The sequence below is a fragment of the Cornus florida genome, unplaced genomic scaffold (assembly GCF_030987335.1).
Source record: "Cornus florida cultivar Cherokee Brave unplaced genomic scaffold, ASM3098733v1 CherokeeBrave_3.0.0_Hap2_Chr07, whole genome shotgun sequence".
Classification (NCBI taxonomy): Eukaryota; Viridiplantae; Streptophyta; class Magnoliopsida; order Cornales; family Cornaceae; genus Cornus; species Cornus florida.
In genome coordinates this window covers 62,604,784-62,618,757 of record NW_026775577.1, presented here as the reverse complement: position 1 = coordinate 62,618,757, position 13,974 = coordinate 62,604,784, and the positions used below count along the sequence as shown (strand labels likewise).

At 36.4% G+C, this 13,974-nt stretch overlaps 1 protein-coding gene across 1 annotated transcript in view; it reads left to right on the top strand.

The window, feature by feature from the left end:
* Positions 1–871: 871 nt before the first annotated feature.
* Positions 872–13,974, top strand: part of LOC132267260 (protein ACTIVITY OF BC1 COMPLEX KINASE 8, chloroplastic) — a 60,665-nt gene continuing 47,562 nt past the window's right edge. The window contains exons 1-9 of the mRNA XM_059768379.1: positions 872–1,498; positions 2,716–2,851; positions 7,656–7,822; positions 9,058–9,178; positions 9,319–9,419; positions 9,748–9,846; positions 11,834–11,944; positions 12,037–12,116; positions 12,256–12,325. Of these exons, the coding sequence (XP_059624362.1) occupies positions 1,031–1,498; positions 2,716–2,851; positions 7,656–7,822; positions 9,058–9,178; positions 9,319–9,419; positions 9,748–9,846; positions 11,834–11,944; positions 12,037–12,116; positions 12,256–12,325 (1,353 nt within the window). The 5' untranslated portion in view covers positions 872–1,030. The remainder of the gene's footprint in view (positions 1,499–2,715; positions 2,852–7,655; positions 7,823–9,057; positions 9,179–9,318; positions 9,420–9,747; positions 9,847–11,833; positions 11,945–12,036; positions 12,117–12,255; positions 12,326–13,974) is intronic.

Here is a 13,974-nt window from a genome sequence, read left to right as displayed (position 1 = left end):
CTTCTATCTAATAGAACAAAAAAAAAAAAAAAAAAAAAAAAATACACAATCTCTTCCTTAGAGATGTTTTATCTATCCCTTTTTCTCTCTTTTCCATTCATTTTTTTTTTTCTTTTCTACCGAACACAGCATTAGATTAATCTCGCTGTCTTAAAATAATTATTTATTTTCAGGGATCTATTTTATTTTATTTTTTTATAGTTGGTACTCACTGACATGCTTCCACTGAAATTTAAACCCTTGATTTCCTTTTGGAAAGTAAGGATTTGATACCACTAAGTCATTAGCCGTTGGTGGGATCTATCTATTTAATAGAATGAGTTTTAAACTTTTAGTACTTTTTTTTATTATATTTACTTTTATAAATTTAACTGAAGAAGGTTAAATTAGTAATAATATTTACTTTTTAATTAAAAAACAGGGAAAATATTATATTTTCAAATTTTTTTTTTTTTGTCAAAATAAAAGTGTTAGATTAAAAATTAAAGGTGCTAATGTCTGTAACAGGACTCGAAAGGATGTCGGGATTTGGGAGGAAGCTAGCATTTTTTCAAAATATACGCGGAGCATTAGTTACTCACCATATTTGCAAATGTGCGTTGACAGGTAAGCTTAAAACTTAGTATTAAAAAGAAAAAAAATTCAAAATGAACAGCTTCAGGCAGCAAACACATCGCACCAATGTGAGTTGTTCAAATGTGAGTTGTTCTGCTTCAAACAGCTTTGTGGCGCAGAACAACTCCCGAGCTTTCTCTCAACCAATCAGAAGGCCGAAATCTTCAAAAACTCATCGCCCTTTTCGCCACGTGGCATCCCCATCACCACCCACTTCCGTTTATTTCTTTTATTTATTTATTTTCCTTCAACACTCTCTCTCCCTTGGTCTGTCTCTCTCTACTCAGTCGGTCAGTCTCTTCCACTCCTTAACTCCTCCAAACATCCACCAACATAAACCACCCCCTTTCTCTCTGGGAAGCGCCATGAAATTTAGGTGTAGGGTTTGATTTATTTATTCAAAAACTACACAAAAATGGCATCTGTTTCTCTCTCTTCCTTACCTGAACTTGCCTTTCTCCGCCCGGACACCAATCGCAAACTCCGAATTTCTCTCTCTGGATTCTCTGTCTCGAGAATCAACTCTCACACCAAACTCGATCTCTCGCTTCGGACCAGAACCAGAGCTGTCCAGAAAGAGGAAATTGTGGTTGAGGAGAGACAGAGTGAGCTGATCGGTGAAGTGAATGGTGTTGAATTGAGTGGGAATGGTTATAGTGGGACGGTTGAGAGGTATACCAATGGTAGTGTTGGTGTGGTGGAGAGTGAGAATGGGGCGACCAATGGAAGCTTAGTGAAGTACGTTAATGGAAATGGCGTTGCATTGGGAATTGATGGTGGAGTTGTGGAATCGAAGTCGGAGGAGGTTGGGAGGAAGAAAACTATTGAAGAGATTGGTCAAGAGGACGCTTGGTTTAAGAAACGTGGACAAGATCAGGTTGAGGTAAGTTTCTCTTTTTGAGCTTGTTTATTTAATTAGAGTTTACTTAATTTTATATCTTGTGTCGTTGAAATTAATTAGTTGGTTGAAAAACAAATAATATGTGAGAATATACAAATGTTGAATTTGGGAGCACCAAATCGGTTCTTTGGATTTTGGAATTGAAGGAAATTTAGTATTAGCTTTGAATTAAATTTCCTCCAATCCCAAATCCAAGACTCGGATTTGGTGCTCCAAACATAGCAAAAGGGTTTTATTGGTATTGTAATTTGGGCTTTAAATGTAATTACATATGTTTTGCTTTTTCTATAACAACTAGGTCTGTGCTGGAGTCTTAGAGAAAAGTATCTGAGTAAGAGCATATTTGGAAAGGAATTGAGCTGATGGTGTTGATGTGGAAGTGAGGTGTTGCTTGTGGAATTATTGATGGGATTCATTCTAGATACACTGCTGAGAACATCTTTATGAAGTACCACAGCTTGGACACTATTGTAAATTTAAAATGATTATTGTGCCAATCAATTAATGCTAAGAATTTAGAGGAGGAACACTACCAAACTATGAGTTGCCTTTGAGCTTTTACACTTCATGTAGTTATATAGATTCAACTGAAGTAACTATGATTTGCAGAAATTTTCATAAGCTTATAATGAGTTTATGCTGGAACCCGTTATCATAAATACGTGCTTGGCAAGTTGAGAGTAATGATAACTTCAATTAATTGGAAAGATTATAAAGCTGGTGGAAATTGTGGGACAACATGGAATCCACATTAGGGTAATGGATGGGACCTTAGATGATAAACAACAGTTAATAGCCAGCAAGAAAGGAAACACTCGGGAACAAGGTTAAACAGGATTAAGGCCTTTCTACTGTGAATGTCGGATTCGGATTAGTTGAGATAATAGGCTGCTTGTATGCCATTCGCTGGGACAATTGGCTACAAGTGTATAGTCGTCTTCTCCACATCCTCATCCCCCACCCAAAAACAAAATTAACAACCACAAAAAAAGAAAAAAAACAAAGAAGAAAAAGAAGAGAAGGGAACAGATAAACAAATCATTTAAGAACATGACTAAGTGATTGTGTTTGTGTTAATACATACATGTAGATGTGTTTATGTGATTATATGTGTTATTAAATATATATGCCATAGTGCCATACTGTGTAACTTTTTTTGTTTTGTTTTTGATAAGTACCATACTGTGTAACTTTTTCAGGTCTCTGTTGCCCCTGGGGGTCGTTGGAGTAGATTCAAAACTTATTCGACAATACAAAGGACTTTGGAAATATGGGGATTTGTTCTCACTTTTATCTTTAAGGTTTGGTTCAACAATCAGAAATTCTCTTACAAAGGTTAGTACTTATATGTTATGTTTTACAGCCTTGTGAACTTGTGTTGCGTTGGGTATATGTCTCAGCATCAGATAATGAAACACTTGATCAAAGGACACACGAACATGGAATATTCTTTGAACACCATTCTTTTATTTCATAGTGTGTTCTTTTAACACTTCGAATCTTTTTTTTTTTGATAAAAAATAATAATCGATTAAAAAACGTTTAAAAGGGGAACACGTCCCTTAAACAAAAGTGGAATTGGGATCTAAGGACCCAAAGAATCCAAAAAATTAACTAAGTCATCGGAACTCCTCTTCACGTAACTACAAATGGAGCGAATAATATGAAGTTTCAGCGTCACCATGGACAATTCCTTCCATTCGAACATTCTGCAATTCCTCTCCTTACAAATGCACCACCAAACAGAATGCGAAACTGTCGTCCAATAGTTGCGCACGCTACTCCTCACCCGACAACCCCTCCATGCGTTAATCAGACCCTTAGAAGATCGAGGCATCACCCAAGACATACCAAACAAGCCAAATATAAGGTTCCAATAGTTGTACGCCACATGGCAATGCAGGAGGATATGATCCACTGATTCACCATCTTGTTTGCAAAGGCAACATCAATTAACAATACAGTTGCCTCTCTTCCTCAAATTGTCAATCGTCAAGATCTTGCCCTAAACAGCAGTTCATACAAAGAATGCCACTCTAGGTGGAGCAGTAGAACGCCATATGGTCTTCCATGGAAAATCAATGCCAACGAAGTTGGAGAGGCATTGAAACATGGATCGTACTTCAAATCGACCATGAGAAGAGGGGATCCACCTAATATCATCACTACCTCTGCCAACTGCCTCCTGCTTATACAACATATCCAGAAGAATACATACCTCGTCCATCTCCCAATCCTGAAAAGAATACCGAAAGCTCACGTCCCACGTAATCCCACTACTATCAGGCCAATAACAGTCAACTATGCTTGCATGTTTGTCGGCGGCAATGCTGTACAAACTTGGAAATGTGCAAGATAACAGCTGGTCACTGCACCATAAATCCTCCCAAAATCAAACATACCTACCGTCATCTTACTGAACGACTTTCAAACCTCAACCAATGTAGCAAATGATTGACCCATCATATTGTCTGAAGAAATGAAAAATACCAAAAAGTGATCATCCTTGTCAACTTTGTATCGGGCAATAGCCTGTGTCGCGCAGTCCCCAGGGAGTGGTTACATCCAGTATGCCCCCCTTTATTCCCGACATGCTTTGGTGCCCCAAGGGTGGGTTTAACAAGAGTTCCAAATACTTAGAGTTTCTTAATATAATTCTCGGTTTGTTTGTGATAATTTTTAAAAAGGGGAATGTTATATACCATACGAACAATTTTTTAAATTTATATATAGATACTTATATATCTTCATTTTGATGCATATCTGCATTACATATAAGCATTTATATTGACACGTCCTTGCCAAATTCATATCCGTATCCGAATCTTATTTCTTAAGAATCTCTTGAATCAGTGTTTGTGTCTTGTCGTGTCCTTGTTTGTAGCCATGCTCATACTTCATGAATGCCCAACCAAACACTTCGGACACATATCGCTTACCCATAGGTGTGATTTGTCAAACACTGGTACGTCAAATTTTCGGAAGAGTCCCATTCAACTAATTCCATGAGAATAAAGTTGGCAATGCATTTTAGTAACACGGTCAGTTTGGTATTATAGTGATATTGCTTTGTGAAACTTAAGACAACTATAAATAACCATTTGAATTAGTGTTTACATCTTATTAGAGGAAAAGGTAGTATTGCTTATCACCAGTGTCATGAATACATCATTGGCTTTAGGTGGACCTTAGTTGGAGAAAACTGTCTGCACGCCAGAGCAATTACAAAGGTAAACATGGTTGTTTCCTGTTCCTATCCTGTTGAGAATGAAGGGAATTCAGGCGTGGTAACATGTATGATGGAAAAATCGTGGAGCTTCATTGATATTTTTTCTTTTTGTTGCTTTTATGAAGCCAAGATCACAAAGCTAAGAATTTCGAGGAACGAAATGGAAACTAATTCATCTTAGAACTTGTCAGATTTTGTAAACCAAACTGGCCCAAAAAGGGTAGGGCTCTAGAAAATGTGGTGAAGATCTTGATCTGGCTCGAGCCATTTCCCCTGAATGGTTGGTTTGACAGCTAACAGATTGCTTTGATAATTTACCCTTTGGTCGGATATGCCTTCAAACCTGACTAATTGGTTTTGAATTTCTACATATGTTAAAAGTTTGTGTACTTCTATTAACTCTGTTACATGGACTTTTCAAAAGTAGTGAAGTACCCGTGTCGGACACAGATCCCTCGGACATAGGTATGGGATATGTGTCCGGCACTTTTGGTTGGACGTGTACTTAAAAAGCATAGCTAATCATTCAACTACATTATAGTATTACTTTAAAATGAGTTAAATGCCTATATTGAACATTATATTAGATAAAAATATTACTTTACTCTAGAAAATAAAATAAAATAATTAATAAAATGAATATTTAGCCATGTCCATGTATCCTTCTGTTTGGAGATTTGACACATCCGACTCATGGATACACATCCGTGTCTGACACCTGTACCCAAGTCCATGTAACATGGCTTCTATAATGTTTGTAAAGCTTAGATTCTAGTTTAGGAGTTTTTTCTTTTCTGATTAGCATCTTGTTGGTCAATTGCAAGCTGGTCGTTTCTCTTGCTCTTTCTGTATTATGTGGCTGCACACTTTTTTCTCAAGTTTCTGAAGGACTCTAATATAAGATGTTCCTTTTGGAAAGTGGCTGGTGAGAAGCTGATGGACTGATGGGGAAGTTCGGGTAGCAAAACCGAATATATATATTTTTTGGATAAGTAATGATTGTATAAAAGGTGCTCAAAAGGGGATAGAGAATTTGAGTTTCAACCATTAACTAAAAGCTATACCCTCAAGCCATCCACAAAATATCTTCCAGAGTTTCAACCATTAACTAAAAAAAAATAAACAACTAAGGATAGAGAATTTGAGTGCCTATATTGGAGTTTCCTCCCCTTCAAAAGATCTCCTATTTCTCTCATCCCATAGACGCCACCACAAGCAAAGAGGAGCAATCCTCCAAGCATCTCGGGCATGACTCCCCACTATACATGCTCTCCAATCTCCACGCTTACTCTCCAAGCTCTGAGCATACTCTCCGCAGATAACAGTATAACACAAGCAAAACATAGTAAGGCCAGAAACAAGCCCCAACCATCCCTAGCCACCAGGCAATGCAAAAGCAGATGGTTCACCGATTCCTCAGAACAGAACTTAGTGATCTTGGTGTTGAGAGAGGGCCATGTTGTCAGTTAATTTTTCTAAATGTAGCTACTTTACGCCTATGAAAAAGCTGTTATAACAATGAGCCATGAGGGAGGTTAAATAAAAAAATCAAATAAAATCTGAAAGGTAAAAAAATTGATTTCCTAATCATTTTTTGTTATTTCTAATTTGTGGAATATAACTGTTTTCCATATGTGACTGATTATTATCTTTGTTATTGTTTCAGTTATTTTTAGTATTATTAGCCAAACTTTGCAGAAGCCTATAAGGTTGGACAAGTTCAAATAAACATTCAGCTATTTGATCTGATACAAATGCGTGTAGGACAACAACTTGAGAAGTAAACATTGCTGCCAACAAATGCTTCATGGCAGGCTTAGGTCGTGGAAAACTTGTGAATTAAGTTCTAAAATGGTAGAAGAAAGGTTGTAAGTTTTGTGTATTGCAAAAGGGCTAGAGTTGGCTTCATTTTGATGGTCTTAAGTTGCCGGAACTTCAGACTTTTGATTGTTGTAATATATGGAAACCCTCTAATTATGGGATTGAAATGTTGAAGTGGAGGCCAAAAATGTAGGAGGAAGGGCTAGAGTTGTGAAATCAGGGCTTTGGAATGAAAAGCTGAAACAATTAAGGACTGTAGCAATCTGAATTAATTTCAATTGCTTTTCCTACCAACATGAGTTCCTAAACTATTTTCACCTAATGGAACTTAAGCTAGCATGGATAAAACTACAACAATAGTATGCTAACAAAATAATAAACATAAAATAAGTCCTAATTCAAGCCGAAAGTTGACTGAACATTGTTACATGACTCAAAACACAAGTGAAATTATATGGAATTTCTAATTTGTTCCTTTTCTCTTTTCCGCTTTGCATTATTGTAATTGTTTTCTGTTATTATACTAGTAGAAAAGCTTGACATAAATCTCTCTTACTGGCTGCAAAGGCTATCTGTTCCTATCCCATATTATTGTTATAAATAATAAGTTTTTTGTTTTTTTTTTTTTAAAATCTCTATGCTGTGTTGGCAAATTTTCATATTTTTCTTGCCCGCATCACTATATCCACATCCTTTTCAGTTTAATTTTTTCATTGGACACTGTTTTGACAGACGAATTGTATAAGTAGGCATAGATGACATTTGCTTTATGAATTTATTTATCTACTTTGTATTTTGCATATATTTTGAGACTGTTGGTGTACAATAAATACTTTGAATTTATCATTTGACACTGTTATGACTCAAGTGAATTATATAGGCAGACGTATGTGACAAATGCTGCATGGATTATTTATCAACTTTATTACTTTTGTACATATTTTAGGACTGTTGGTCTCCAATAACTGATTGCTTCTCATACATCTCGGATATTTTCCCCCCTTTTCTTAGAGAATGATTCATAGAAGTGCTATCACTGTGGATACCCTAATTGTATTTATATCTGATTTAGAGGATGTTAATTCACAGGTGGAATGACGGAGGCGAAGAAAGTGCAGAGGCGGAAAGCCCTTGCCAAGTGGTTAAAGGAAAGTATTTTGAGATTAGGTCCTACGTTCATCAAAATTGGCCAGCAATTCTCTACAAGGGTTGACATTCTTGCTCAAGAATATGTTGATCAGTTGTCGGAACTTCAGGTTAAAATTGTTGTATTGGAAATATCATTCTCGAATCATTTAAACCATCTTTTGCTTCTGTGTTTGAGTATCCTTCTAGCTTCTTTTCTTGAATAAATATAGCTGAAAATGTCATCCTTATATTTTTGGTTTGTTTTGCACGCTGTTTTTTTGTTAGAAACCGGTGTTTCAAACTTTAAAGGTTGATTATCTTATAAATAGCTCCTTGGTCCATATATTCTTAATCTCCTGTCTCCTCTTCATTGATTCATGTTTTGCATGCTGTCTTTTTGTAAGGAATGGGTGTTTCAAGTTGTATATGTTAATTATTATACCTTTTCAAAATGCAAAATGTATTGGGTGTCTTTAAGCTCTGGATGTCTTTAGTAGCTTGCAAACTCTGTTGTATTGTTTCTCTTTGTGATGCTTCATACTTTAGTAACTTAAATAGAGACCATCATGCCTGGAGCATTCCCCACTAAAGATTTGTTTATTATCATGCAAATACCATATCATCATTTATTGGAGTTTAAGTTCTAGACGGAGTATATACGATAGTTAACGCCATAGAGTAGCAGATTGGATGTGCAAAGTTTTATTTTCCTCTACTTCCTTTTTCCAATTATGAAACAAAACTTAGCAAGTGAAAGAAGAAACATGGATTTAGAGGGTAAAATCTAACATATATACAAAAGAACTAAGCAAATAAACATTGAACGGCAAAAAATGGCTTGTCATTCTTTACCCAAAAAGAATGGCTTGTCATTTACGGATGAATACGATATGCAGTCAAGGACAGTAAACATATATGTTTTTAGAACATAATAATCTTAATTGCATTTTATTATGTACATGTGAGTATCAGTATCTCGTTTCAACAATTCATGAGGGGGAAAGTGTAAACTGTTCAAAGTGCTTGATGGTAAGATTTATTTGTTTATTTTTTAATCCAGAACAGGGCTAGTTCTTTTGCTTTCTTTGCTTTTGGATTGAACAATAAGGCATCTCAAAGAACAGATATAAGTCAATGGTCCAATATGATTTGGGGTGTAATTTTTTATTTATTGATTTTTCGTTGTCCTATCGTTACTACCCAATTTGCCTTCATTTTCAACTTTTACATTGTTTTGCGATCATCACTTTGATGGTAATTAAAACAGATTTTTCTCATTTTCCACCCTTAAGAAACATCAATTTTGTTAATCAATATATAACGGTGTTTCACTAAGTCAACAATTCTCGCTGTTTCTGTGCAGGACCAAGTACCACCATTCCCATCAGATACTGCTGTATCTATAGTTGAAGAAGAGCTTGGAGCACCTTTGGATGATATATTTGATCGGTTTGACTATGAACCAATAGCTGCTGCTAGTCTCGGTATGACTGATACATTTTAGAGCCCTGCATCGAGAACTTTTTCAATTATAAATGAATTATCTCTCAAGTGTTCTTGGTGTCTGTTACTTAATCCAATAAGACATGAAATATTAGAGAAATGCTTTTTATTTTCTTTGCAGGTCAGGTCCACCGTGCAAAATTGAAGGGGCAGGAAGTTGTTGTCAAAGTACAAAGGCCTGGTCTCAAGGGTCTTTTTGATATTGATCTAAAAAACCTCAGGGTTAGTTTTCAGATATGACGAAATTCTCCATGTTCATTTATTCAATCCTTATACTATGTTTAAGATCTTCAAGTTATCATGTCATTATGTTGTTGTCTTCTTTCCGATCCAACTTGCTGAATCATTTTTTCTGTTATTACTTTTGTCAGGCAAAATTGTGTTAGCGTGCACAGTTCAAAAATTCTTTTTTTTTTTTTAATTGGATTTATGGTTCTTGAACTAATGTACCATTGCTGTGTAATTGCTGGGAATTTTTATGAAATTCTTTTAGCATTACGGGGCTAGCGAGTTTGACGTGGTTAATTCTTTGGTCATTTGGTTATTCCAGGTAATAGCAGAATATCTTCAGAAGGTTGATCCAAAGTCAGATGGTGCAAAAAGGGATTGGGTTGCTATCTATGATGAGTGTGCAAGTGTCTTATATCAGGCAAGGAATTCTCTTGATGCCACATTCTAACAATACTCATGAGTTGACATTAGTTAAATGCCTCTAAGATTTATGATGTCTTTGGTTTTCTTATTCAGCTTATTAGTATTTTGAGTGTTATAACTCTAAATGGATTTGAGGCACATAAGAGTGATGTGAGGCTGGCATGTTTTATTTAGTGAAGAGAAGTTCTGCTGTAAGGAGCAGTGTGTCTGCAATGTTGAGTGTAAATTAAATGAGGATATCATGATTAATGAATTGTGAGACGAACTGATAGATTTCATAGTTGTGCACCAAGTCACACAAAACGGGAGCAGGAGTGAAGTGCCAAAGTCTAATATTTTTTTAAGAGGAGCATCTTGAGAGAGCCTGTATTTTGGCATTTATACGTAACACTCCTATATTTTATGTGATCATATTACTTTATGGAATAATTTTTGTGGAATTTTGGTTATTTATTTAAGTTTATTTGCAAATATATTTATTTATTATATTGATTCCATTAACTGGATATCATAGATAAATAATAATAAGCTAACCTTTTCACAACCAAACAATTAGCTTAGTGGCAGGTTACCTGCCACATTCTCGATCAGGTTGCGAGTTCAATCCTTCAATCCTCACTTTTGTTAGCCACTTTCTCTTTCTATATTTATAGAATATAACATATTCCAGCACCAAGTTGGAACCCAGGTGTTGGAATCTGCGTGTCCTTGCCTACCGAAAAAATATTGGACCCTACATGAACTGTGCCGAATGGCTGAGACACACTTGGAAGTGAAATAAGCATGTCATAAGTGAATTCACTTGGAGTTGGAGACACTTGATATCATGTGTTTTAACTGAGTTAACTTAGAATCCGCAAATTGAATAAATTGAACCTGTGGATTTCAATTATATATAAAAAAAAATAGATAAAAGAAAAAGAGAATCTGTGGATTTAGGACGTATCCGTTCTTAAATCACAAATCTGTGTGCGAAATGTGAGAGCAGTCCTCCTCACATGAATAACGTGACTAATGTTATGAGCATGAAAGAAGCTTGAGGTAGCGCCAAGTGAGGAGAAGACGGAAGGAAGTTAGTTGCGAGATAATTTTGGTTGCACAACAAAGATGGAGGAAGAGCAGAAAATGTTGGCCGAGGTTGAAGAATTATGTGAGATGACTGCTATTACTTGGTAACTTGGTTTGTGGCTTCTCTGAGTTATGATATGTTCTGACTGCTATCACTTGGTAACTTGGTCTGTGGCTTCTCTGAGTTATGATCTAGTCTGACTATCTTGGATGGACTACGTTTTTATGCTTGTCGGAGCTTGAGGTAGCGCCAGCCGCCAAGTGAGGAGAAGATGGGAGGAAGTTAGTTGAGATCATTTTGATTGCACAACAAAGACAGAGGAAGAGCAGATAATGTTCGCCGAGGTTGAAGAAATATGTGAAAGTCATGGACAAATTTTTACGATTAGATAAAACAGATAGGCAGAAAAATTTAAGGAAAGATGAATTTGTATAGATGACTGCTATTACTTGGTAATTGGTTTGGTGGCTTCTCTGAGTTATAATCTACTTCGACTACCAATGGCTGGACTCCTTTTTTATGCTTACCGAAGTTAGGATATATTGGCAGGTTACTGTTGGACTGATAGGATTCCAGCCAATGGGTTACTTTCTTTTGTATAATCTGGGGTGTAACTTTCTTGCTTTCGTGGTATCTGGTTGAAATATTAGCTTTTTCCTCGGTGTGGTTCCTAACACCAATAATTTATAGCAAGATCACTGGGTGAATGACACGATCTTGAAGAATTTGGACAGAAATCCAGTTGAATGAAGCAAGTTGGTTCTAAGTAATGCACAAATGGGTCTGAATTATCTTAAACATCGTTTCACATGCAAATTATTATCAAGTTTCAGTTTATTGTATTGACTGTAATGATTCTGTAGTTGACAGCTTTTTGTTTATTGGCGGCTAACAAATTCTACTATATCTTCAGGAGATTGATTATACCAAGGAAGCCGCTAATGCAGAACTGTTTGCTAGTAACTTCAAAGACATGGATTATGTGAAGGTCCCATCAATAAATTGGGAATACACCACACCACAGGTACCTTTTAGTTATCATGAAAGATGCCTAGGGAATATTTAGATTTCTTGTGTAATCTCCTTTGTTTCATTAGGTCTTATTTTTTATTGTAGGTTTTGACAATGGAGTATGTCCCAGGAATAAAAATAAACAGGATACAAGCTTTAGATCAGTTAGGTGTCGATCGCCAAAGGTAAATGTAATGGTCTGCTCTTTATCTTGGTAGGGTCATGTGTGATGCAACTTCAGTTCTTATATTTAGAACTTGAGATATATGTGTTACATTTCCTCTGACCCAAAAATGGACTTAATGTTGGTTTTATGCTTCCTAGGTTGGGTCGCTATGCTGTTGAATCATACCTGGAACAGATTCTGTCTCATGGTTTCTTCCATGCTGACCCTGTGAGTTTTCTTATGACCTTCTTTTTTGTAGTGCTACAGTAGTCCTACAAGCATTGGTTTAAATTAAATGATACCTCTGTGTGTTCTTAGTGGCTTGTGTTTTGAAAGTTTTATAAGCTTGCATTGGTGAGTATATTTTTTCACACATATCTCCCTAAGAAATAAAATAATCAATTTGCCGAAAAGGTAGCTCAATCATAGGTCTGTTGACTTTAAGAGAGAATCAAATCAAGAGTAAAGTATAAGAAGAAGAAGAAAAAGAGAAGACAGTGGAGGAGAGAAAAAGAGAGAGAGAGATGGGGAAAGATAGAGAGAATACTTTCATCCTTCCACCACATTCTATTTATACTAACAAGTTTAAGAAATTACACATAAGCACCCAACCTTATATATCATGCCCAACTTGACTAACATATTTTACAAGCAAGTTTTGCTCACACCCTCAGTTAAAACATCTGCAACCTAATCATGTGATCATGTGTGTCGACGTATGGAATACAAATTAGCCCAAGAAGAAGCTTTTCCTTCATGAAGTGTCGATCGACTTCAATGTGCTTTGTCCTGTCATGTTGGACTGGATTGTGGGCAATGCTAATAGCAGCCTTGTTGTCACAATATAACTTCATTGACTCGGGAATAGGATAACCCAACTCACCTAACATAGTTCGTAGCCATAACAACTCACAAGCTCCATGTGCCATGGATCTGAACTCAGCCTCTGCACTAGATCTAGCTACTACATACTATTTCTTGCTTCGCCATGAAACAATATTATCTCCGACAAATGTGCAATATGTTGAAGTAGATCGCCGATCTATCACAGATCCTGCCCAATCAGCATCAGTATAGGCTTCAACACGCAAGTGGCTATGTCGGCCAAACAATATCCCCTTACCAAGTGAACCTTGAGGTAGTGAAGAACATGATGAGCTGCCTTAAGGTAAGTTGTATGTGGAGCATGCATAAACTGACTAATCACACTAACAACGTAAGCAATATCTGGGCGCGTGAGAGATAGGTAAATCAGTCTCCCAACCAATCGCTGAATTCTTCCCACGTCATCTAATGGGTCTCCATCCACATTATTAAGCCTATGGTTCCGCTCAATGGGAATATCAAGGTCTAGCTCCAAGCCTGCCTGTTTCAGCCAACAAATCTAACACATACTTCCGTTGAGAAATGAACACCCCTTTCTTCAATATGCACACCTCAATGCCAAGAAAGTGTCTCAAATGATCCGAGGTCTTTAACCTTGAACTTTGTCCCCAAGAATGACTTCATTTAATGAATTTCTTTTGGATCATTTCTAGTGATAACAATACATCAACATATATAATAAGGGCAATGGTGCAGCCTGATGCTTCTTGATGAAGAGAATATGATCTTCCTGACTTTGTATGTATCCTACTCTTTTCACAGCAGTGATGAACCTCTCAAACCAAGCACTTGGCTACTGCTTTAACCCATACAATGCTTTATTTTGTTTGCACACTAAATTTTGACCATTGACAAACTTAAACCCTGGTGGCATAGTCATATACACCTCTTCCTCCAAGTCACCATAAAGGAAAGCATTCTTTACATACAACTGATGTAAAGGCCAATTCAAATTAGCTGCCAAAAAGGAGGACATGTATAGAGCTTATCTT